Source organism: Vidua macroura, chromosome 5 (genome assembly GCF_024509145.1).
Source record: "Vidua macroura isolate BioBank_ID:100142 chromosome 5, ASM2450914v1, whole genome shotgun sequence".
Taxonomy (NCBI): domain Eukaryota; kingdom Metazoa; phylum Chordata; class Aves; order Passeriformes; family Viduidae; genus Vidua; species Vidua macroura.
This window is the reverse complement of record NC_071575.1, coordinates 58,685,126-58,710,135: the sequence shown is the minus strand read 5'-3', so window position 1 is coordinate 58,710,135 and position 25,010 is coordinate 58,685,126. Positions and strand designations below refer to the sequence as shown.

Here is a 25,010-nt window from a genome sequence, read left to right as displayed (position 1 = left end):
AGAAATGGATAATGTGACATTTTAACAGTAATGTTTGTTCTCTTTACCTGTTATGTTACTAGATTCATTAAATGCCTTCTCAAGACAAGCTCCATGTGTAAGATTTACTCTGCCTGGCCTCATGTGTTCCAGCTGTACTGGCATGAAAGGATAATGTGCAGATACATCGACTTCCTGAAATGGCGTGGTTTCATTTTTCTCTCAAGAGTGCCACCTGCTCAGACATTATCCAGAATTAGATCTTTGCACGTTCTCTTCCTAGAGAGAATATGCTAGCAACATTTATAACTCTGAGCAATGTTTTTTTTTTCAGGATCTGCTAAGTGCATTCCTGTAGGGATTTCCTTTGATGAGGAGATGGGGCCATTGCAAAGCTTAATGAGCATACTATACTAGTTATTCACATCTGAGTGCCATTGCCTGCTAATGAGGCTCTACTGGAGCCAGCTGGCCTATTATGTGAAGTTCTTTTTCCTGTCATCTTGCTGTGAACATAATTGATAGAAAAATACCTGAAGTTCCCATATATATTTGTCCTATCCTATTATCAGAGGGCTAGGCTCTGCAAATTCAGGGATAAGCCTGTAAATTTTTGAATGACGTGAAAGATGTTCCATCCTCTGCCTCGTTGCAATTCCAGCTTGCAAAATTGGAGGCTCTTTTTCACCTCTCAGGTTTGAATTTCCACATAAATAGTCATCTTTTACATAGGCTCTGTAAAGATCCTCCTTTCAGTCCTTGTTAAAGCCCAAGTACTCTTCAGAGTGTCCTTTTAAACTTCTCTTGGTGTTGCAGATGTGATGTCTCAATTGTGGAATCATTTGTTCTAAGGAGACAATAATTCCTTCTCAAGACTGTATCTTATATAGACATGCAGTATTATTGAAAACCTTTCTTTGATAATGGTTGTCTGTTCTGTTCCTCTAACAATGGCATTTCCTGCTCCTTCAAATACTGTCCAGAAAGAGGTGATCACTGCAGAGAAGCCTACAGGTTCTGGACTCTCAAGCCAGTAGGGCCCACTGAAATGTAGATTTTCACATTTTATTTTCCTTTATTCAGTTTGCACTCTGCTCACACTTAGACTGGCACATTTTCTATATCTGAGTTTCAAATAACTAGCCCTGAATGGTGGAGTTGACTGCAGTTATGTAATACAGATTACAGTTATTCTATCTATCTATCTATCTATCTATCTTACTCATTATTACCCCACAAACCCTGATCTGTAACTCTTTCCAGAGAAACTCTGAGAAACTAGTTGCCCAAACATAAATTTTCTATTGTAATTTCAGTGCAATACAACCAGTTCCAGGGCAGCTCACTACCAGCTATCCCTTAGAGCTAAGGAAGATGAGCAATGGCACTGCATCCTGGATTTAAACAAGTGGAAGTCTTACGTGCTTGTCTTTAACATAATATTTGACCATATTTCTCTGGCAATTGGAAAGACTGGTCTGTAATGATAAATATCTAAGTAATTTTTTTTCATACTTGAAGTTTTGACCAGCTTGAAATTATTGTATTATTTTCTTACATTATTGCTAGTCAAAATTTGTTCCATTTGCCTGATTTGTAACCACTGCAGTTTTTCTCAGGGTTTAAGGATTTTTTTGTTAATGAATGATTTTTAAGGGAATTTGTAAGAGAACCAACTCTTTAGTGTGTGCAAATGTTCCAGTACTACTTTCATGCATGTAGACTTAAGCATATGAAGTTTGTACTTAATAGCATCAAAAACTGTACAAGTCATTTGGTAGAGTTTTTAGTTCCTGAATAATGAGAACTTGATCTGTAGAGAAATTCTGTGCTAATCTTGATGAAGTATTTCACCTCTTTATGAACCATCATGTTAATATTGTTCTTTTTTATAAGGCCCATGGCCTTCTGTGTTGAGTGTGTTCCCATCCAAAAGGCTGCTGGCACTGACTTCTATCAGATTATTTGTGGGTTTTCTGTTTCTCTGCTGCTTTTTATGCTGAGGAACTGTTTTGGGATTTCTGGTGTTGCAGCCCGTATTTTTAATTGCTGTCTGGGTGAATAGTAATTTTTTTTGCAACTCCTGTATCAGATATGATTGTGGGATTATTATGTGTCTTCATAGACATTTCAGAATAAATGTTGTAAAATAATGCTAGTATTTACTTTTCACTATATTTTAGGGTTTTTTTTAAGTAAAATTTGCAATAGGATGTTTTTCACAAATGAGTTGTAGAGTCATCTCTAAAGGAAACATCAATGGGAGGGTGGATACTTTCAACCTATTGAAACTTTGAATGCTGTTTCCTTTAAAATCAAAACTGATTTGTTTCTTGCTAGTTAGAATAAATATGCAAATCATTTACCAATTCACTTAGGATAAACCAACTTTTTTACACAGGACAAGTGGCAGAAGACAGAAACTGAATTGCATGCCATCAGCTCTGTCACTTGAAAACTTAACTTGTGCTTTCTGTGTCAGTTGTAACTTTCATACATGATATTAAGGATCTAAGGTGATGTGGTTGTGTTTTTTTGCAGAGGAATTCCTGGGAAGAAGTGTGGAACAGTCATAGTAACAGCAGAGGAACTAGGGTGTTGCAGAGTAAGTGTGCTCATTGCTTTCCAAAAATAACATGAAAATTTTGTGATTTACACTGCACTAGATTGTTAATGGTATAACTTATAAATTTGCATTTTGTGATTTATGTAAGAAGTTAGAATACTGTTTTCCTTTAAGTTGCCCTTAGTTTTAGAGAGAAGCAGAAAACATCAGAAGCCAACGCTCAATATCTCTTGCATTCTCTCTAACGCTCCTTCATGTCCTCACTCTCTCACAGTCTCTTGCAATGTCTCAGCAGCTGTCACATGCTTGATCTTCTGGATTTTTGTACTTTGTCCAAATTTCAACAGCTAATATTCAGAATGTCAATGAGTTGTGGAATCACTGAATTGTTGAGGTTGGAAAAGAACTTGGAAGATTGTCTAGTCCAATACTCCTGTCCCTCTTAGGGCAGGCTACTCAGGGCTCTGTGCAGTTGGGTTTTGAATCCAAGCAATCTCCACAATTTCTCTGTTGCAGCTTTTCAGCACACCTACAGTAAAAAGGTTTTTCCTTATATTTAAATAGAATTTCTTCCATTTCAAGTGTGTACATATTGCCATCTTTTCTTCCACTGGATGCCACTAACCATAGTGTTATTCCCCAGTATGTCATATATATTATATATATATTTTTTTTTTTTAAATATATACATATTAATACATATATAAAAAGATACATATAATACATATAATATACATCATTAATGTATTATTAATTATATATTATATTAATATATATTATAAAATATATATATATAATATTTCCTGTTTATTCCCTAGTATGATGTACTTACACAAATTGATAAACCTTCTGTTTTCCTGGCTAAATAATTTCAGTTCTCTCTGCCTTTCCCCAGATGAGAGATGGTCCAATCCCTTAATCCACCAATGCTTTTGGTGGAATTGCTTCAGCATGTTTGTGTCTTCCTTGTACTGTAGTCTAGAACAGTGCTCCAGGAATGAACAGTACTTCAGGAGTGGCCTCACCAAAACTGAGTCGCTTCCTTCAACATTCTGTCACCACTCTTCCTAATGTAGCCCAGCAGGCTGTTGGCCTTTGCTGCCAATGGCACATTGATTAACTTGGTGTCCACCATGCCCCTTCAGTCCTCTTCTGCCAAGCTGCTTTCCAGCTGTTTGGCCTATAGCCTGTCCTGGTGCATAGGGTTATTCCCCTTCAAGTGCAGTACCTGGCATTTTGCTCTGTTGAACCCCATGAGGTTCATATTGGTTAGTTTATCCAGCCTGTACATATGTCTCTGACAGCACAACCATCAGCTGTAGAAACATCTAGTTTTGTATTGTTTGCAAACTTGCAGAGGGTCTACACTGTCCATCATCCAGGTCGTTAATGAAGATGTTTAACATTCTTGGCCCATTTTTGATGCCACTGCTAATGATACACTGCTAATGACTGGTCCCAGGTGGACTTTGTGCAGCTCAATATGACTCTTTGAAGCCCAGCAGTTCAGCCATTTTTCAGTGTCACTCACTGTCCAATTTCCTAGTCTATAATTCATTAGTTTGTGAACAAGGATTTATGGGAGACAGTGTATAAGGCCATGCTAAACTGAAGAATAAACAACATCCACTAGGCACCTCTCATCCAATCAGCCACTCATCTTGTGAGGAAAGGCTTCCAGTGATCAGGCATGAATTTTCCCTTTGAAAATACTTTCTGATGTCTCTTAGCCACCTTTTTCTTTTTTATGTGTTTGCATATGTTTTCCAGGATTTTTTGCTCTAGTATCATCTCGAGGTTTGAGATAAAACTGGCTTGGATCCTCTTGCCCTTTCTCAAAGACAGGAAAACTTCCCCTGAACATCATAACTTTATAGAGGTAACTGAAAGTGGCCCCACAGTAATATTAGCCAACTCCTTCAGCACTCTCAGGTGCCTCCTACCAAGTCCCATGGACTTCTGTATGTCTGGTCTGTTTTAAATGTTCCATTCCTGGTCCTCCTCTACCAAGTGCAAGTTATCCTTGTTCCAGACTTTCTCAGGTCTGGGTCTCAGGTTTCCAAGAATCTTGAAGGCAAATCTTAGCAGTAAGACCAAGATGTAGGAATCTATGAGAAATGTGGACTTTGCAATGTCCTTTGTCACTGGTCTCCTGCCCCACTCAGTGGTGAGCCCACATTTTCTGTCATCATCCTCTTGTTGCTGTTGCACCTCCAGATCTGTTTATGGAGCAGTCTTCCAGCAGGCCCTGCCCCAGTTAGCTGGTGAGTCTGCAAGTTTATCTTTGCATTTTTATTTATATCCTTTTTCATTCTTGACTTTACCCAGAGAGATTACCTGTGTGACTTAGTTTGCCTGATTACAGCAAAGAAACCTGTCTCCTTATTTGTTGTCAGATTGGATGTACTTGATACCTTTCAGGCTCATTTTCTTGAAGGTTCCAGACTTTTAAGAGCCAGCAGCCATTTGCTTGACAAGCAGTAGGAACAGACAACAACAGGGCTCGGTCACTGAAGGAATGAGGCTGAGTTGTGCCTGACTGGAGTTTTTAAAATTAATTCTAATATGCTTTCCTTGCCTGTGCATCTACTTCTTTCAGAATGCAGTTTTGGATGTCAGGAAATCCTTGAAAAATCCTGAGCCATTTTAGCATAGAAAATTGTTCTTTTTCTGATGTGCCTACAAAGGAATTCTTGGTTCCAGCCATTCAAACTGCACTATGAAAACATTGCACAAATGTGAATATGTAAGGGGCATTTAGAAGACAGATACCCACATTTATTTTGTTTTCTATTTGCATAGTTTAGTCAATTTTTTTTTTAGTGTAGTGGAGTGCATGCTGTCTGTAATTTTTCTATATTACCAATTTCAGGATTCAGTTTTAATGCAATTTTGTGCAAACAAGCTAGACAAGAAGGACTTCTTTGGGAAATCTGATCCTTTCCTTGTATTTCATCGAAGCAATGAAGATGGCAGGTAGGTGCCTGTTAAGTATTTTTGCTGCTAATCAGTAGGCAACTTAATTATTTACATAATAATAATATATAGGTAATAATATAGATAATGTAGTTTTCTTTTTTTTTACGCTGTCCATATTAAGCTGTGTTTCTTTTATAATGTTTGTTGGATTTCAGTTTGTCATGTTAGGCAGTTTAGGAATAAAACTATTACAACAAATTTTTCAAATACTGCAATTTAGGGTTTTAAGAGGTAAATGTCTCATAAATATAAAGCACTATGACAATTAATTGTAATAAAATAGCTAAATAGTTTGCGAAGATATAGTATGCATTTCAATTAAATAGAATTATCAAAGAAAATTGTAGCTGCAAAATATGCTAATGCTTAGAAATTGTGTTTAGATAAAAACATTTTATACTGCAAATTTAAATTAGGGAGTATCTTTTATCTTTTTGACAGTTCTAGGAAATTGAATTCAAAAATTCCCAAAATAGAATTTATATTTTTACAAATGGCTGTTTGCTACATTCATGCTTTAATTTGTTAAAGTAGACAAGTCTCTTTTGTTCCACTGCTAAGCCTTGACATGCACTGGTCAACAAAACACTCTGCCTTTGTGGGGCTCTACTAGCAGGTTAAGATTTCTTGGAAATTGAAAGTCCTCACATCTAACATGTATCAAACCACAGGCTAGACATATACAATACTACTTTTTTCTGTAGCTTAACTGGAATAGTTGTTAACATAAATCTGTGCATGGGTGTGTGCATCTATTACCTGCTTTTTTTCTCTTGGAGGCAGATGATAGGAACAGTTTCCTGAGTAAACACTGCCTATGTAAAACTGCAAGCCTGGAGGAGTTATGCTCCTTTGTCAGGGGCATTAAGGTCACTTGTGATATTTCTCTGGGTATTACTGGGAGTGCTGGTACATGCAGCCTCTCTTGGCCTTGAGTGCCATTCTTCCCCACTTCCTTCTAAGGGGTGAGTGTTGAACTTTATAGGTTTCCTGAATCCAACAGGATGTTTGGCCAGTACTCTTCTGCACTTCTGGCAGAAGAATGTTTTGGTTTTTTTTTTTTTTTGGCTTCAGGCATGTTTTCTGAATCATAGCCAGGATAAAAGTGTAGGCATTCGGGGTGCAAGGAGGACAGTCCTTCAAAGGATAACTTTAGTTGCAACTGGATGAAGAATTTCAGTAATGATTTCATCAGTGACCTTGTCTCTTGCTTTCTTTTGAACAATTCAGTCCCCAAGATGGGGCTCAAAAGAGATATTTTAATTTTGCATCATTTAGAGAAAGCAGAATATGCTAATACAATTCATGAGAGAAGGTGATCATTGAATCTCAGAGAGGCTTATATGTTTGACCTAACACAGCCCTGATTAAAAAATCATGGACATAAAACGGGGAATAAAAATCTGAAAGCCATCACTCCCTTGGCTCAGTTTCTTAATCTCTAAGCAAGAGTCAGATCCTCACAAGATCACTTTCTTTCTGGATCTGTGACTAATTCCTGTATGTACAAGGTCTGTTTAAACTAGTGAGATGGAAACTGCTCTTCCCTGAAACACTCACTGAATAGTTATAGTTCCTGTTGAAGTTTTGGGCAAAAACATTTCAGATTAAGAGTTGTTTAGCACTCTAGTCTGTAATCTCTCTCCAGCAGGACTCTTCAGTCTTCCCTTCCTTCTAATTTCACCATAGTTATTTTTTTCTTACCTTATATTTTAATGGACATAGTATGGATGAATGATTACAGCTCTTTTAATTCCATCTTTAATGACACAAAATAAAAAGTAAATAAATACAAAATGTATCTTAATTTTTTGTATTAATTGCAGTTTTACAATCTGTCACAAAACAGAAGTTGTAAAAAATACATTGAATCCAGTGTGGCAGGCATTCAAGATTTCTGTGAGAGCACTGTGTAATGGAGACTATGACCGGTAAGATGTAGCTTAAGCTTTTTTAGCCTATACAATTTTTTTCTCCCTAACTCATGTGTTCTTTATTTAATCAACATTTTGAAAGGATAATAGGTGTTCAAAACTGTTCATCACATTAAAGAATTTAGACAAATAAAGCAAATATGCTAAATCTGTAGGAATTGGTAGTGGTGTTTTCTGGAAAAAGTTCTTTGTTCTCTATGGTGTGAATTAGAAAGAAAAGACTAATTTAAAACATGGTCTTTGTGACAAGTGTACACAAGTATTTTTTAATGTTTCAATAAAAAACAATGATGATCTGTTTTCCTTGGGTGACAATGAAATGTCAGAGGATGCTGATAAATGTAAGCCTTTAAAATACATAGATCAGTAGATGAGAAACACAGAAGGTAGTCATCTTCAGATTTGAAGTTTTCAGTGGTGCCATGCAAAAGGATCTATCATTAGATGGTAATAATAACATGGTTTTAATCGACATTTTACCACTAATAACAAGCAAATTAGTTCAGTGCAAATGGGTGTTTTTAGATTCCTTAGAAATGGTTACTCTTTCACTTAGATGCAATAAAAACGAAGCAATTTTGTAATGAGCATATTCAAATAGAATTTTTTAATTGTATTTGGGTTAATGTGCATAATGCATAAGCAAAATAGTATTCATTAGGCTCGTCTCTGGACAATGCACTGTTTATCATATTAAAGGAAAAAAGCTTTCATAATAATTAGAAAAGATGTTGTGGTGCAGGCATATTGAAATAACTCCAGCATTCCAAATTAAGGGAACTTAAAAGTGTAATAGCATTCCTCAAAGTATTTCTGTGTTGACTGTTGACCTATTTTCAACATGATGTGCTCAGTGAATAAAGGCTCCATGGAGCTTCATAGTCCTGCATACAGCAATCATGTTTCAAATTAAGAAGTAGTCATTAGCTGTCAGGTTAATTCAAATTAACCTGCTGATAGTCCAGAAAAAACTTCAGAGGTTTGAGTTTTTTTAGTTCGAAAACCCTTCTTTCTAAAGGTAAGGATTAACTTCCTAACATCCACATGGTAATACATAAAAACACAAACCCCAAAGGTCTCTTTCAGATAGTGATAGTTTCACAGATAAACTTTTGGTGCTCTGGGTTCTGTGATAGATATGAAAGGTGGGAATAATGTCATTAGTAAAAGTATGTCACACTAAATGTTTATTTTGGTGTTGGGGAGACTAAATCTTCAGCTAGTGCATGCTTCTGAGTGAACTCTGTCCATGTTTTCATTATGGAATGACCAGGATTTACTTAATTTTTCTCAAACTATGCAATATACAGTGTTTTCAGACATCACAGGAATGGCGTTTCAGTACTGCAGTGGTACATAGAGTCTAATGTCTTTGTTCTTTCTTTCTTTTAGTATGAGCTTTCAAAAAGCATTTAGTTATTTTCTGCATAAAAGTTTTAAAACAGAGATACCCATGTCTAACTTTGATTATTTTTAAATAAAAAGGGTGTTTTTAATATTAAAATACGAAACCCATCCTCTAAACTGTGTCCTTTAAGGTAAAGGTTAAGTTTTAGTGTGTGAAGATTGGAAAGGTCTTTTAATATCTTGAATATCATACAAAATAGATAAAAGTCAAGATCCGTAATTAATCCTTTAATATGAAATAAATTTCATATTAAAGAGAGGAGCTCTATTCAAGGACAAATTGCTCTTACTGTAGTTACCTGTCTGAGGATCCTTCTCAGGAATTTATTTTGATATTCTTAATAATTTAGTTTAATACTCCGAGTTTTCTCACTGAGATGATTTTGCTATTTGGACACAGATTTGTAAGACTATTCAAAACTTAAATCCCACTAAACCTTACATAAATCTTAACTTAGTGGTGTGTTCTGTCTGTCATAACAGTTTTTGAAATGTAAGTAAAATAATGGTTGTCTAGGGAAAAAAAAAATTGTGATATTGCCTTTTTTTGCTGAATTCCTCCAAAGATGAAAGTAGTTTCCTTTGAAGGTTGAAATACTTGGTAGGATAAGAGGTTTGGAGTTGTTTTTCACTTTGTTCTGCAGAACAACTTTCACTTTAATCAGTTTTCATTGTAAGGTAACTTAAATCCAACCTGAAATATGCAAGAGCTATGAAATATAACAAATGGTGTGGTTAGGAGCCTTTAAATTTGAGTTGAAAAGAGGTGCATCCAGACAAAGCGAGCCCTTCTTTACCTTTTTTGGAATATCATAAAAAATGTGAAAAACATCCAGGTGTGAATTGCTTGATATTATATTGTATATAATACCAGCTGTTGCTCAGCTTTATCCCCAAAGAGTCCCTTCTTAGTAAAGAAAATTAATCAATATATATCTGACTGTATGTAATTGGAAGAATGAGGAGCAGCTTCCATTGAAGCAAATTATAAAGTAATTGCTTAGATTCTTGTCCCTTCTATTAATAAGACAGCCCTGATAAGTTCACTTCATGTTAAACTGTTCTGAAGACTAAAAGTAAGTTACATTGTTGCTTAAAATACAGGAGGTCTGGAGGTGTTATTTTTCTATCCCATGTTCAGTTGATTTTAGGCCAAATAGGATTCACTGTTAGCAGTAGTTGAATTTGCTTATGTACATACACTTTGTGTAGTAAAAAGAGATGAATAAAGCTATATACTATCTCTATCCTCATACATCTTTGCTGTTTCATCAAGTATGTTGATGATCATATGCTCTGTAGTATTTCCATTTTAAGAAATCCACTCTTGAAGTAAGTATGTGAAATATGATTGATCTTTTACTTGGGAAATGTCTGCTTTTTCCTTTTTATCTGTTTCCCAGTCATCCCTGAAGCAAGGTTAGAGCTGCCCTCAAGGGTTCACTTTACTCATAAGGAAACAGTTCTTAAAAACTTTGATAATACTTCAAGGTTTAAATAATAATTTATTTTAAAAACCACAGAAAATTCAGAACATCAGCAAGTAAAAATATGTTGGTCAAACTTCCAATGTGTTTAATTGTTTCCTTAGTTTCCACTGTATTTAGCTATTGATTTATGAAGAAGTGTTGTGTAACCTGACAGGCTATTTGCTGTCCCATGAGAAATGACTGAAAAACTCTGCTTTTTTGATTTGGCACAATTGATGCACCCCTAGGCTATTAATCTTAAAGGCAATCCAGGTACAAATTTAACATTTTAATAGGGTTGTGTTGTTGGTTTGTTTTTTTTTAGGACAATTAAAGTAGAAGTATATGACTGGGATAGAGATGGAAGGTAAGACATTATTTCTGTTGAACTTAAGGGTTATTCCTGCATGTATATACATATTGCAAAACATACAAATATTTAGTGTCCAGCATAATATTTTAGAAAGTTAGTTATTTGTCAATAATTAGAAGTACAGGTACTGGAAAAATTCTGGTGCGATACAGCACTGTGTTTTGCAATTGTGGTAAATACTGATGCATTAGCCTATTTGAAACCTGCTGTGTGTATATTCATCCATGGAACATGATAAAATGCACCTGCCTGCAGTGGCTACTCATGGTGGCCTAAATAATGCAATGTAGAAGCCACCTATTCATTACCTTAATTTCAGATTGGGCCTGAATGTTCATTTCCATGTCTGCCTTCATCAAAACATTATAGTAAACTATGGAGTTGGAAAACTGAGTTTTGTATAACTCCCCTTGAAAGAGGACAGTGGAATATACATGGAATTTCTGTTCCTAAATTCAGGAGGGATATCTGTTATTCTTAAGAGCTGTGAACCCCAGTGTACTGGCTGTACATTTTTTTCTGAAGAAATGAGAATAAATAAATTGCCTTTATTTTGACCAACACAGTACAATTGTCTTTTAACACAGTGTTTTGATAGCTCTTGTTCTTTTAAAAATGTTTAAGCTTATATCTTCATATGTTGATTAGAAACTGTATTCATAAATCTTGGTACTAGAACTGAAATGTAATACAGTAATATGTTTATTTTCATTTAAGTTACTATGTCTTCATTATTTCCTATTAATCCTAATTAATATTTTAAAACATATGGATATGCACTTGCATTTTGATTTTTAAAAGCATATTATTTATTCTACAGTAATGTCTTTAATACTACCAAAGCAATTTGCTTCTAGTATAATAGATAATGATATTGTGCTTCTGTGGCAATGTCTTGTAATCATAATAAGCAAATTTATCCTGTGTTACTGTTCATTACCTTGCTGAAAAGATCCAAAAGCCTATTCAGCTTTCTTGGGTTATAATTTTGTCTTTGGTTTTCCATCATGAAGCCTGTTGGTTTACAAGCATTCTTATCTCATGTTTACCCTCTATGAATACCTGCCAGCGTAAATTCATCCTTCTTGATTACATATTTCCTGGAGATAAATAATGTATATACATAACATATTCTACCATTTAAAATAAGTGTATTTAAATTTAAGAAGCCATACTAGCAAAAAATCATTGCATCCCTGTTGGAATTTCTATTAACATTCTTTTCTCAATGAGATTTGGCAAATCCTTAAAAAAATTTTATATGTTTGTGAAAATATTTTTTGAAAATAAATGAAAAGTTAAATCTTATTGCCATGTTAATAAACAAAAAGTAATATATTTTGTCAAGATATCAGACCCCATGTGCTGTCTCACTTTATCCAAAATCTGTAAGATTAAAAAGAAAAGGAAGAAATCTGACAAATAACACTAAGTAACTGCAAGTCTGAGTGAAATCTTGAACATACTGTGGATTTTAGGCAATCATTAGCCTCTCCAGTCTTAAATATTATCTGCGTTTGCTCACATCACAATCTCAATACCTATAAAATTAATACCTAAAAAACAAAACTGAAGGATAGCATTTACATGTTTTCCTTTTTATTCTAATGGTATGATTTTTTTTTGCTTTTTGCTTTCTGTCTATTTTGAATTTAGAAGCACACCGAGCACTGATATCTTTAGTGTAAAATTCCTCTGAAAGATGACACAGCACTCATCTCATGTGAAAAATCAGACAAGTAGATTGAACTAATCATTTAAGCTACCTCAGTGGCTTACAGGGGAAAATGGTCTGATTGAATCCATCCTACCAAATTGCCATTTGGTGGTATCTATGAACCTATATAGTGATCGTAGCAAAACCTAAGTGCCTAATTTAACTTTGACATTGCCAAGTATATCTGAAATGAATCCCATTCAAGAGTTACTCTAACAATTTTTTGTGCAACTCTACTGTTCTTCAGTTTATATTAATCTCCATTTGTGATGGACAGTTTTTATAAGCTGTTGTTACACCAGCTGGAGACGTCACCACGCTGAATCTGTTTGCTCCAGAGATGTGCAGACTGGGCAGGACCAATCTTTGAAAGATTGCCTGCTCTCTTGATAGCAAAGCAAGTTATTCTGAATATTACAGGCTGTTCTGCAATCAGGAAGACAAAATTACAGTGCATATACTTGATTTCTGAATCATGACTTGAGTTGATTTTGACTTCTTGAGTCCTGACTAAGAGGTTTTTTTCCCTTTTCCGCATTCTGTGTTACCTGTGCTTTGAAAAATAGCACCATGATGCTTTGGGTTGAGCTTCTTCCTTCACGTTCCTAAACTACATTTTTGGAGTAATTGTAATATCATGATCATGTTGTTGTCATCAAATAGCTCTTATTTATTTTCAAATATCACACAAAACTTCTTGACAAAAAGTAATACATACCCTTGGTAACATTAACACTATTAACTATTAAACATCCTTTGTGTTAAACCAGTTTTTGCATTAAAATTGCATAAAAATTTTGGAATAAAAATTGTCAAAATATGAGCAACTTGTTCTGATACCTTTTATTGCTTCTAAGAGCAGTGACAAACCCCAAAATATTTAATGCTATAAGAAGTCACAAAAGTTGGTTTTGTTACTGGGCCAATTGTTTGACAGAGTCACATTTTTAGGGGTTTTTTTATTGAGTGTCCTTATATATGAAGCAGACTGGTCTAACAGAAGGAAACAAATAAGATAGTGCACAACTTCACATCAGCAATACTATGATGGTTTTAGTTCTCTCTAAAAGCTTTGTCATTTAATTTCAGAAAAAATATCACTTGGCATACATGTTGCAAAAGTAATTTCTCGGTATTTATGAACTGTTACATAGAAAAAGGTGGGGGGTTGGGTTATAAAGCAGTAAATTTTGTCATGCTAACCTGGGGCCACAGAAGCATTCGTCTGAGAATATCAATACTGCAGGAGGGATTTTAAATTTCAGATTCTAAGCTCTTCCACCTTATTTTTTGTCCTTCATCTTCCTTCTCCAGCTAGACAGTTGATTTTAAATTCTTGTGTTTTCTCCTTATTCATTGACATGCTTCTGATTATGAATGTCTTTTCCTCTATTGGTTTTTTCCTTTAGATAATAAAAAAATCAAAGTTAATACAGTTTTGAAAGTGATTTTCAGCACTTCAAAACACAGGGCTAAACATGGAAAACTTAGGGAGATGGGCTTTAAGATAATTTTGTGTGCTAAGACTCTCTGTTTCGGTGTTCTGATATGCCACTCATGATGAAAGTCTGTAAGTCTAGGAAAATTTGGTGTTAGGCAGGCAAAAATAATAAGTACTTTGGATTCTCAATCCAGAGACTAATAAGGAGATCCATTGCTGAAGTGTGATGATTAATATTAGAATATTTTCTTAACGACTTATACATCTGGCAAAGGCATATTTTGTCCAACAGGCACTCAGCCTTCAGAACCAGCGTAGTGGTGGCATGTACATCCACCTGAATACCCAGTGTAAAGATCCTAGTTGATGATCTTGTAAGTACAGAGGGCTCTGAGACTGGTTGTGTATGCCCATACCTTTTTAACATGATTCATCAGAGGAATCATATCATTCTAGCTCAGGTCTTGTCAGTGATTGGATATAGCCATAGGGAAAGGAGGCTGTCCAGTGTCTCCTAGAATTAAAGGAGCAATTACTTTTAAGCAGTACAGATTCTTTTGTTCCCCAGGGACAGTCCTGTCTGGAATGGCTCATGTTTCCTGTTTGTTGCAGCATGGTTGTAGGTTGTCATTGAACTATTGTCTGAATTTCTGCCTTAAATATACAACCTGATTTGAAAATGAAAGTTTAGAACTGTTACGAAAGGAAAAGTTCCATTTTAAGCAATATACATTCTTCTCCAGTGCCATGGTTACCCAAGGTTAAATACACCTTGTGGATGACTTCCTCTATTCCCTGCTTAAATAATCCTTGCAGTCTGGAGAGCATCTCTGGAGAGCAGAGATACACCTCCAAAATACATTTCTTAAGAGAAGTCTTGGTTTTGGAAGCAATTTGATGATCTCCAGCTGGAAGGGGAGTGTTTCATGTGAGGTGGTCCCTTTTGAATCTGGGTAATGAGGAATATCTTTAACATACACTATTTCTCAAGCTTTCTTACAGTGTGCTTTGCTTTTTTTTTGTATCAGCATGAGGACTGAACCTTTTAGTTGTTTGATTTACATATTTTGTGAATTCATGCTGATTTCAGAAAATGAGATTTGTATTTGAGGGGTTTTTTTGTTTAATTTCATTATGAATAAAGCAAGAAAGAAATTTCATGTTGCTATGGATTGTTTCCATTTTTTATCTTGCAACATTCAGATTTATTTAAATTTGCTTTTAATATTTATAGCTTAATTAAAACTGCTGAATTTCTGAAAAACAAGTTTTGCAAGTCACAAAGTCATAAAACTTTGAATTTCTATTGTAGTTTACCATTGGAGGGAAGGTAAAACAGTTAGCTTCATAGCTCACCAGATGTGGAGGCATAGTGTAGAGGAAATACAATGCCTTCTTAGAGCACAGCTGGGAAAATCTGGAGCAGCAGTGGGGAAAGTTCAGCTGGGCAGAGCAGAGAATGGGAACAGAACTTGTGACTTCTGTGCAGTTGACAGTTGGGGCGCTGAGCCCTGCAGTCCTTCCATTCCATACCTGTCTGAGATACAGACCTGCAGCTCGTCACATCTGGCAGCCCTGTGGGTTCTGTGCCCCAGCTCCCTGACCCCGGGCACCTTCCTCAGCGGTGCTTTCCCTGCCACAACTCCCTCGGGGCACCGTGCTCACAGTGGCTCCTGGGCAATGTGCCAGCCCCTGGTTATGCATTGGCAAAGCAGTTTTTAAAATGTGAATGACAGCACAGGAGTGCTGAATGTATTCTTGGAGCAGGAATAGAATTTAGAAAGGAGAAGCTTGATAACCACTGCTTTATTGTTAGGTTAAGATCTGCTTTCCAATAATACCATAAGCTGAGTAGCCTCAGTGGATTGCTTTTCTTTTCCCAGATGGGAAGACAGAGGAGCTGAAATAAAACTTTGGGTCTTCCCCTTAAAAGTTCAATGTCACGTTACACAGATTGTGAGGGGTGGTCTCTCCCGGTTTAAGTTACTCCTTTCCTGCTTTCAGTAACTCCCTTTCTCTCACATAGCCTCCTACACAGTTCAGAGTCTGTAGTGCCAGTGGTCATCAGCTGAGGAAATGGTGACAGTTTTTGGCAGCCTGCTCTGTTTTTTCAGGTTCTGTAAACTTACATTGGGATCAGTCACTGATTTACAGCATAGTCCTCATTGTGCAGCTAAGTTAAGCAAAAGACATCAAAAAGATTTAAGCTAATACTTTCCAACTCTGAATTTGCATTACTAATAGCATGAAAACAGAGGGAGTAATGAAGATTTTAAAGCAAATTATATCTGTTGCCATTACTTGTTTCTTGAGTGTCAGTTCATATTGGCTGTGTGTGTCTCTTTTGCATTAATAGATAAAATACGTTTAAATTCCTAAACATTGTGCATTTGATTTAAAATCTTATTTTTCAAACAGCCATGATTTCATTGGAGAATTCACAACAAGTTACAGAGAGTTGTCGAGAGGGCAGTCTCAGTTCAATGTTTATGAGGTAAGTATTATGAGTATTTACTCACTCTCAGCAAATAAATGAGAAAACAACAATGGAAAACACTGAAAACAATGGAAAGCTATTATTGCCACTAATGAGAAGGCAAGCCTGTGTGGCTATAACCCTTTTTTTTTTTTGCTTCTGCATGGTGTGCAGATCTTTGGTATTCCTTAAGGTGTCCTTTAATTGATCTCAGACTACTGCCATTAAACTTCAGTATTTTCATAGTCCTAATATAGGTGGTAACAAATATAATGGTTTAGGTAAGCACTAAAGAAGTCAGGGAAGGAGGGTGCTCCAATTATGTGCTGCAGTTTTATTTTGAAGATGGGCAAAGGTGCTGCTGTGCAGAGCAGGACAAAGATAACCAAAAGCCATGGCTTTTTTCTCACTTAGATCCAAGATCAACCCCAGAGTTACAGTAAGTTATAGTAGTTTCCTGTGAATAGTGTCATAACACAGATTACTGTGCATAGTGAAAATGTCCTCTCCTGTTGTATCACTGACACAAATCCTACCCTACCAGGAGTATTCTGTCATAACATCTTAAGTAATTTTTCAGTTTCTTAAATCTAGTCAGTATCATACTCCCAGCGACAGCGTACATTTCCTGAGCAGCTCATGTTTGCCTCCCCACACTGCAATACTTCATACTTGGGTACTGCTTCTATTTGATTAAACTGTACAGTATCAGAACAAAAGTTACTGGGCAAATTCTTTTTTAAACATTTTGCTTTTACAGACTAACCCAAGGCAGGTAGAGAAGTTTGAGTGAGTGTCCCATATGTAAAGATTAGGAACCTTGCTAGAGCCACCTCTTTGCAACTGAGCTTTTTTTAATAGGTTCATTATAAGTCATGTAGCTTTCTAGGTTCCTGCTGGGATGTAAAATTTTCAGAGGCTAAAAAATTGTTTAATTGCTAAAGTTATCTGAAATTCAAAAAAGAACTCTACGTAAATATCATAATAATTATAGTACTATGAATTATAAGAGAGAAACAAGCTGTCATTTAATTCATCTTTGCTTCCAAGTATATGCCTTGTTTCCCATGATATTTCACTCCAAGCTCTAGTGCAGTTTCTTGCAATTCCTAAGAAACCAATTGTCAAGTCACCTGAAGCAGAAAGTTCAAATGAATTTTCTCTTTGGCATTTAATGACTGCTGGCAAGCAATATGCTGCTAATTCAGGCCTGACCATTGAATTCTGGAGAACAATGAATGAACTGCCACAGGGCAGACAGGCAGCCTGTTACCTTCATCTTCCTCTTCTGGGCAGATGTCAGCAGGAGTCAATTTCTGGCTAAGATTTTGGTTCAACAAGAATTACTGCATTGTTTAATGGCCACCATTATACAGGCTTAATCTATTGCTCATCAGACGCTGTTAAATGGAGGGGCAGGAGTTACTTGGGATTTTTAAAGTGTTAACAGGCTTATATGTGTGTAAAGGAGTAAAAGCTTGGCAGAATATTTACTGTATAACATCAGTGTGGCATACTGGGGGAAAAGAGGGAGTCACTTGTTTAGCCTGTTTGGGAAGACTTCAAATCATAGTTGTCTCTTCCTGCCTTACATTTCATAGCTGTTCTGTGTTGTGCAAGGAATAGATCTTTAAATGTAATTTCATTTTGGTTGGGGAAGAAAATCTTTGGAAGACAAGTATTACTAGTTTGCCCATTTTCAGGCAAAATTCTTTAAATATTTTATACCAAATAAGTGACTAAGATTCCTATTGGGAATGTTTTCATTCCTTATCATTTGCGGGACATCTGTGAGTAGTTTACAGTAAAACTTGGCAGTAAGTCATAAAGCATTAAATTTCCTAGATATATAGGAGATATTTGAATGACCTAATTAACAAAAGAATATTTTGCTTCTAATTCCATGTGCATTTCTGGAAAAGCAGGAGTACATTTTCATGTGTATGTAACAAAATTAACTGAGACTTGCCTTTTGTAGGAATTCAGAAGGGAAAAAAAAATTATTGGTGGCTGCAGTGAGAAATTTTATAGCCATGGGTTCCAGACATTCAAGAAAACTGTTTAATGCTTTGTGGTCCAGCTCTAGAAAATTCTTGGGTATGGGGAGTACATTGAGGCCACCCAACTCCTGTATGCCAGTCAGATGGTGATCTTCAACATTTTCATGGAATTACCTTTTTCATGAAATTTGATCTTCCTGCCAGCCAGGTCCTGTCATTGCACCAAGTACAGAAATTGAGAGTAGAACAACTCAGTGTTTCTCAGGTGCTGTGAGGAGCAGATGGAAACAGATTAACTGGTTTGTGAAGAGATGCATTGTGAGGTGACAAAGTAGTGACATCATACAGTGAAACGCTGTGATCAGGAATGCAGAAAAATGCAGAACTTTATGAAAATTCAAAGAGTCTTTAACTGAGCTCTCAGATATAATGAACATTGTCACGTCTGTTGCCTTCATCCCTTATTTGTTAAATATGAGTACCAGCACTGGCTCCCCTGGCAAGTACCATGAAGGTAAATTCACTGGTTTTCAACATGCACATATCCCAGCATCGAGATCCATCAGTAGACAGGATGCTGAATACACTTAGAATGCACTGAAAATAGAATATTGCTGCATTGAAAATACCTTACACTTATCTTTATATTGGATCATACTGCTTTAATGTTTGTATCTGTGTTTCTAGGTAATAAATCCAAAGAAAAAAGGAAAAAAGAAAAAGTATGTTAATTCTGGAACAGTAAGTAAATGTATTTTATGTTACTGGATGCTTTTCTTCTTGCTTCAAACAGAGTGTAGTTGACTTGTATTTTAACAGGATTAGAGTAGAACTTTCTGTCAAGGTCACAATAAACTATTTACTTTTACACAGCATTTATTTAAAGATTTTTCTCATTTGAAGAGTTTGATATAAAATTTGTCCAAATGTGCTGTCAAGTCACCAATGGTTTTCAAAATAAGTGCTACCAAAACTTCAGTCAAATAATTGAAAATATTGGACTGAACACTTTTTAATTTTTATCTGGAACATACCTGCACTTTTACAAATAAATTCTCTTTTAAAATTTATCTGCTGAGTTAACATTGTTAAAAACTACTGTGCTTATCTTCGCAAAATAAAAAAAAGTTTTTTATTAACAACAAGTGTTTGCAAATTTATTTTGAAAGATCTGTTAGTATTGTTTGGAATGAGAATTTCTCTTATTTGATTTGCATTCTGTGTTCTGTTCTCATGTTTATGAACCATTTGCTGGCAATGCAAGTATTTCCCTTCAGCACTTGCTCAGCTTTGATATCCTGGCATCCATGATGTTCACACCATCATTTACAAAAAAGTGAAGGTAAATGTTGAGGATTGCTTTATTGGAAAGCCTAATCAGTTATAAGAGAAGTTTTTTGTAAACACATCCACCATGTGGGTTTTTTCCACATGAACAGGTCCACTCTTGAGTAGGGCTCAGTAGGGCTACTTTCATGCTGAAAAGTAGCCTTAAAGGAATGTTTTGACATTCTCACATTCTTGTCTAAGTCTGTTTATCAGTGAGAAAATAAACACTTCTTTTTCTACCTTTGCTTTAAATTATGAAAAATTGGCAGAAGCAGCTTGCCTGCTAAAATTTACCATACAATATCTAATTCATTAGGTGATTTATTCTTTGCTAACATATTCCTTTTACTAAAATCTATCATGTTAAAATCAAGTTCTATTGCATTAAATTAGTGAGAAACTTATGTAAAGTGGTTGTTTTCAACCAGTGCTAAATTTTAGGTATGAAATCTGGCATAGGGTACAGAAGAGCAAAAAAATGTATTTTCACATTCAATTTTCATGTTAATTTTGGTTTAAAATACTTTAATATCTTCACAAGTATCTGTCTGCATTTGAAAAAAATGTATTTTACTCATGTTTGAACAGACAAAATCAACTGTGTCTTGTTCTTTACTTCCAATTACATCAAAATTTCCAATAAATGGTTTAGTTATTTTCTTTCCTTTTTCCTTCTTTACCCTTTTTTTCTTTTTCCTTCTCTTCTGTTGGTTTTTTCTGTTGCAAATTTTTTTTGATATCGAGTCATCTCTGTCCCCATTTGCCCTTACTTCTAGTAGTCCTTCAGGCTTCCTTCTGCTTCTCCACATGGTCACTTTCTTGTATGTTTGCCTGCAGTTTTGTTTTTCTTGTCCTCATCTTTTACCCAAGATATTCTTTATCTTGCAAATTTTTAAATTTTCAATCCAGGCACCAAGTCCATAATTTTCATTAATAGAAGGTAGAGTTCTGGAGAACTTACAGTGAGTGGATACAAATAATTGACAGCTATCTCACTACTGCCTTTAAAGACTATGTACATACAGTGCATATCTCAATTTATTATTACTTAAGGGATCACTTTAAATTCAGGCAATCAAATTACATGCTAGGCAGAGGTGTTTCACAATACATGGTTAGTTTTAAACAAAGCCTAGTAGTGAAATAAAAAATTCACTGCATAAAACTTGAAGCATTGGTAGTCGTTGTCTATATGTAACTAAATACTTCAGCCACTCTGGGAGTTGTTTGTTTCCATTTTTTGACTTTTAAAATCAGATGCAGTGAAAATATTTGCTTAAATTAATTAGGAACAAGAGAACCAGCTGTAAGAGCAGATCAACTATTAATATTACTGTCCAGTGGGAAAATGCATAGAAATTTTGATCTTTTTTGCAAGGCTATGCTACTAATAGCCTGGCAGAACATTGTTACGGTCTTCTGTTCTCAGCTAGAAAGGTAATTTGGTGATTTTAAGCTTAGCTGATCGCTCAATCACACAGAACTGTGACGAAGGAAGTTGGACAGAAGACAGAATTGCTACATGTAATTTCATTCTGAGTCTAAGTTTACAACATAGGAGTATTTTCAATTTTTATATTTTGCTGCAAGTGGACACAAAAGTTTGTGATAGATTTCCACTCCCTTTTTATTCCTTGTATCTTTATTCATGGATTTGCTCTGAGTAGTTACTAAAGCAGTTTTCACTGCCTGCCTGCTGCACTTATATAATGAGAGAATTTGTGTAAATAAAATTAAAATTTTAATTATTTGCTTCATAAATATTGCACAATATATGAAGATCTTACAATGCTGTATCTTTTCCACTTGAGCTTATACCTGTGTGACTTGATTGCTGAAAATGCCAATAACACATTTAGATTACTCTGTGTTTTGGATCTCTGTAATTTCTGAATGGTAAAATCTGGAACTGCTGAAATTTCTTACTGTTGCATTTTTATCTATATACAGATATATGTGTATACACATACATACATACATACACACATACATGTATGTGTAGTATATAGTATATAGTATATATATACATACTACTTCAAAAATGTTTTATATATTTCCTGTATGTGTATACTTTACTAGATTTTTGCATTCTAGGCTTGCATTAATACTCAATGCCACCTTTAATGTGAGATGAGTGATTACATAAATAATGGTAATTGAGTTATTTAAACAGTGTTGAAGTGCTCATAGAATAGATGCATTATCATATACCCTGTAATATTCAATTGTAGGTGTAGTACACAGAAATCAGAAAACATGGATGTGGTAACCTGCTCTGGAATACAATCTTCTGCTCCTTACCTTCTCCTTAAATATAAAAAAGAAGGCAATTATAGACTTCTCAACCTTCTCTTCCCTTTCAAGAGCTACCTACTGAAATTATTTAATATCTTTTTTAATCTTCTTTTTTCCCTTAATACTGTAGGAAATTACGTCCTAAGGACAGAGCTCGAAAAACATTGTGCTTATGTCTCTACTTGTTCAGCTGGGAAACACACAATTCATGTCTGACTCTCTTTTATTTGCTTTCAGGTAACATTGCTTTCCTTCCTAATTGAAACAGAAGTTTCATTCCTTGACTATATTAAAGGCGGGTATGTGATTAGCAACAAACCTTTCTTGTTTTCACAATTTGTTTATGGCTCTCAATAGCATCTGTAAGGAGCTGTACTATTTCCTCATTTTAGGGGCTGTACTTTCCTACATAAAGCATGCAGATAGTTACTAAGTTAAGTTATGGAACTTTACTTATACTGTTGGAATTGGAGTTGATACTAAAACACTGAGAAAGAGTGACTTCTGATCAGCCAGAGAAAATTTGATTAAATACAAGGGAATTATCTATATATTATTAAATTATTAAAATGCTGCCTGTTTCTTCCAATTATAGTGAACTTTGATGTATTTAATATAGGCACTTATTTAGAGCTTTTCCCCTTCAAAGGCATTTTTTCAATGCTAATTAAAATTTATAACATTTGATTTCTCATTTATCGTCATTTTTTCTAAGGAGAAGTAGAGACAGAAGTGTCAAATGTCTTGCCCTAGAACATGCCTGGAAATGGGATCAAATCTGAAAAATTCCTGGCTCTTAAATCCCTGCCAGAACACTGTACTTCTCTAAAATAATGGAAATTTGTTATGCATTCCTGGGCACTTATTTTTGGGGCATAGACTCTGCATATACATTCCACATGTTTTTAAGAGCATTGATTACCTGTGAAGAAACAAGTTCCATTTTTCTGGGTTGTTTTTTTTTTTTTAAGTTTTCAACTAGAGTTCAGTGGAAATAAAAGTCTGTGCTGTGTTTTGACAGTACTATATAGGGTTTTGCCTTTGGTCCCAACAGTGGCAGTCCTACATTCCTGTTGGGGACTTTGACAGAAGCTGAAAATGGCCATCCATCCATGTTTACCAGAAATTTCTATTGACTGAAGTCTGTGTATGCACAAATGCATGAAGAAACAGTCTTGCCTCTAGTGCAGCTGTTTCCTTTGAAGTGTGCTGTACAAATATGCCATGACCATCCTATTCCCCATTCATTGAAAATTCATTTCTACAGAAAGAGCAGATATAAGGAACTGAGGAGTTGAGGCTTATGTCTAAATTTGAAAAGAAAATTATATAGGGGCTGTTTATGTAATCTTTCCAGGGTGGTCTATCACATTCCTCACTGAGATGTTACAATACAAGTATATCTCATTAACTGTAAGTCAGAGAAGACTTGTGATATTAATAAATTCCATTTCATTAAAAAAATTAAACTATTTTCTGCTCGTTTTACGAAAAAAGTAATATCATTCAGTGGAATGCTCTGTGTTTAAAAGTATGAGCAGTAATACTTATTTAATTATTTTATATAGAATCTTTTTTAGTGATTCATACAATTATTTCTATGTACATGCCAATGAAAACTGTAAAAGTACTTGTGTAAAATCTTACCTTTCTTTCTGCAGCATATGCAGTTACATAAACATGACATGAGGCTCATGTCAGGAGGCTCAGACTCAGTTATTTTCTAGGCTTCTCCCTTCCTTTGTTTGTCTCATTTAGTATGACTACATATCAGTTAAAGTCCAGTTGACAAATATTTGAAGGAAGGGGAAAAAGAAGATTTTGTCATTAATCAGTCTGTTTTCCCATCATGTCCTCCTAAACTGGTTTTTAAGTTCCCTCTTTTTCTTCCATTTAGATAGGCAAGAGGTAGAAAGCAGTGATTCTGCAATTGGCACAATTGCATATTTACTCTTCCATAAATGGGTGCTTTTAAAATACTTTATGTTCAAAAGTTTCATTGTAATTCATTTGAGGTGTTTAGAATTACTGGAGGTGTCATGGAAATCTTGACAGCTTTAAGGAATTATAATTACAGTATTGATACGTGTTTTGAGTCTGCATCTGTTTAATGGGGATATTCCATTACCACTATCATCTATATGACTGTTGTTTTCTTTTCAAGACCTTTGGAAAATTAAATAGAGGTTTGTCCACAAACTCAGATTTTGTTTTACTCCATAAGACTGGATTTTATAGCAGTATGGCAGAAAAGAGGAGGATGTCTCTTTTCCATCTGAATATTACATCAAATAGCACTTTCTTAATACCTGACTTTTCTTTATATCTCGATACTTAATCACATATTTTGCCACACTGACCTTCCCACATTTAAAGTAAGTATGTTGTGCTAAAAATAATGTATATTTCCAAATCACAGCCCCCAGTTAGTAACATATTCCTATCAAAACCTCTCCAAATATATGAATAAGTGCAGCAATGTAAGGTATACAGTCTTGGAAAGGAATGCAATTGAATTTACAGGAATGACTATCAACCCTAGCTTAGTGTCTTTTTTTTTTTTTTTTGTCTGGAAGAAAGACCAGAAGCCACAAAGCTCCAAGACCTAGTGGACAGAAAAGATATTTCTGTGCAAATGTTTCTAGCTGGTTTGATTTATTGGAAAAGGTAGTGAGCTAGTTATTTGTAAATCAGTAAAATTCAGGAACTGAATCCTTTTGCAACTGGAATATCTTGTCATCTCTTCTGTCCCAGATTACTGGAAGATAAGAGGAAATCTTTTCCTCCATCATGTTAAAAGCCTTACCTTCTTCCAGGTCTTCAGAAATGACCACCCATACATTTTTTAGATTCAAAAGGATTTGGTCACATATTTTTAACTGAACTGTATTGAATCATTGATGGTCAAAACGGAAATTCGGATCTCCTTTCATGACAGCTGTTTTAATCCAGGCAGTACACTATCCACTGTAATGGGAGTCATATTTGCTGTTCACAGGAGACCTGGCATGAGAAAGTTTCAAAGCAAGAGCTGTCATAGCTAAG

The 25,010-nt window shown here is 35.2% G+C and overlaps 1 protein-coding gene across 5 annotated transcripts in view; it reads left to right on the top strand.

Annotated features, from left to right (window-relative positions):
* The window catches only part of CPNE8 (copine 8), a 70,971-nt gene that overhangs the window by 27,862 nt on the left and 18,099 nt on the right, over window positions 1–25,010 (top strand). For 3 of the 5 annotated variants that reach the window (XM_053978596.1, XM_053978599.1, XM_053978600.1), the window contains exons 7-13: window positions 2,521–2,584; window positions 5,418–5,521; window positions 7,351–7,455; window positions 10,660–10,701; window positions 16,284–16,359; window positions 19,029–19,082; window positions 22,203–22,264. In XM_053978596.1, coding sequence (XP_053834571.1) covers window positions 2,521–2,584; window positions 5,418–5,521; window positions 7,351–7,455; window positions 10,660–10,701; window positions 16,284–16,359; window positions 19,029–19,082; window positions 22,203–22,264 — 507 coding nt within the window. Of the gene's footprint in view, window positions 1–2,520; window positions 2,585–5,417; window positions 5,522–7,350; window positions 7,456–10,659; window positions 10,702–12,701; window positions 12,890–16,283; window positions 16,360–19,028; window positions 19,083–22,202; window positions 22,265–25,010 lie in introns of those variants that run through there. The other 2 variants (XM_053978597.1, XM_053978601.1) reach the window with 2 other exon arrangements.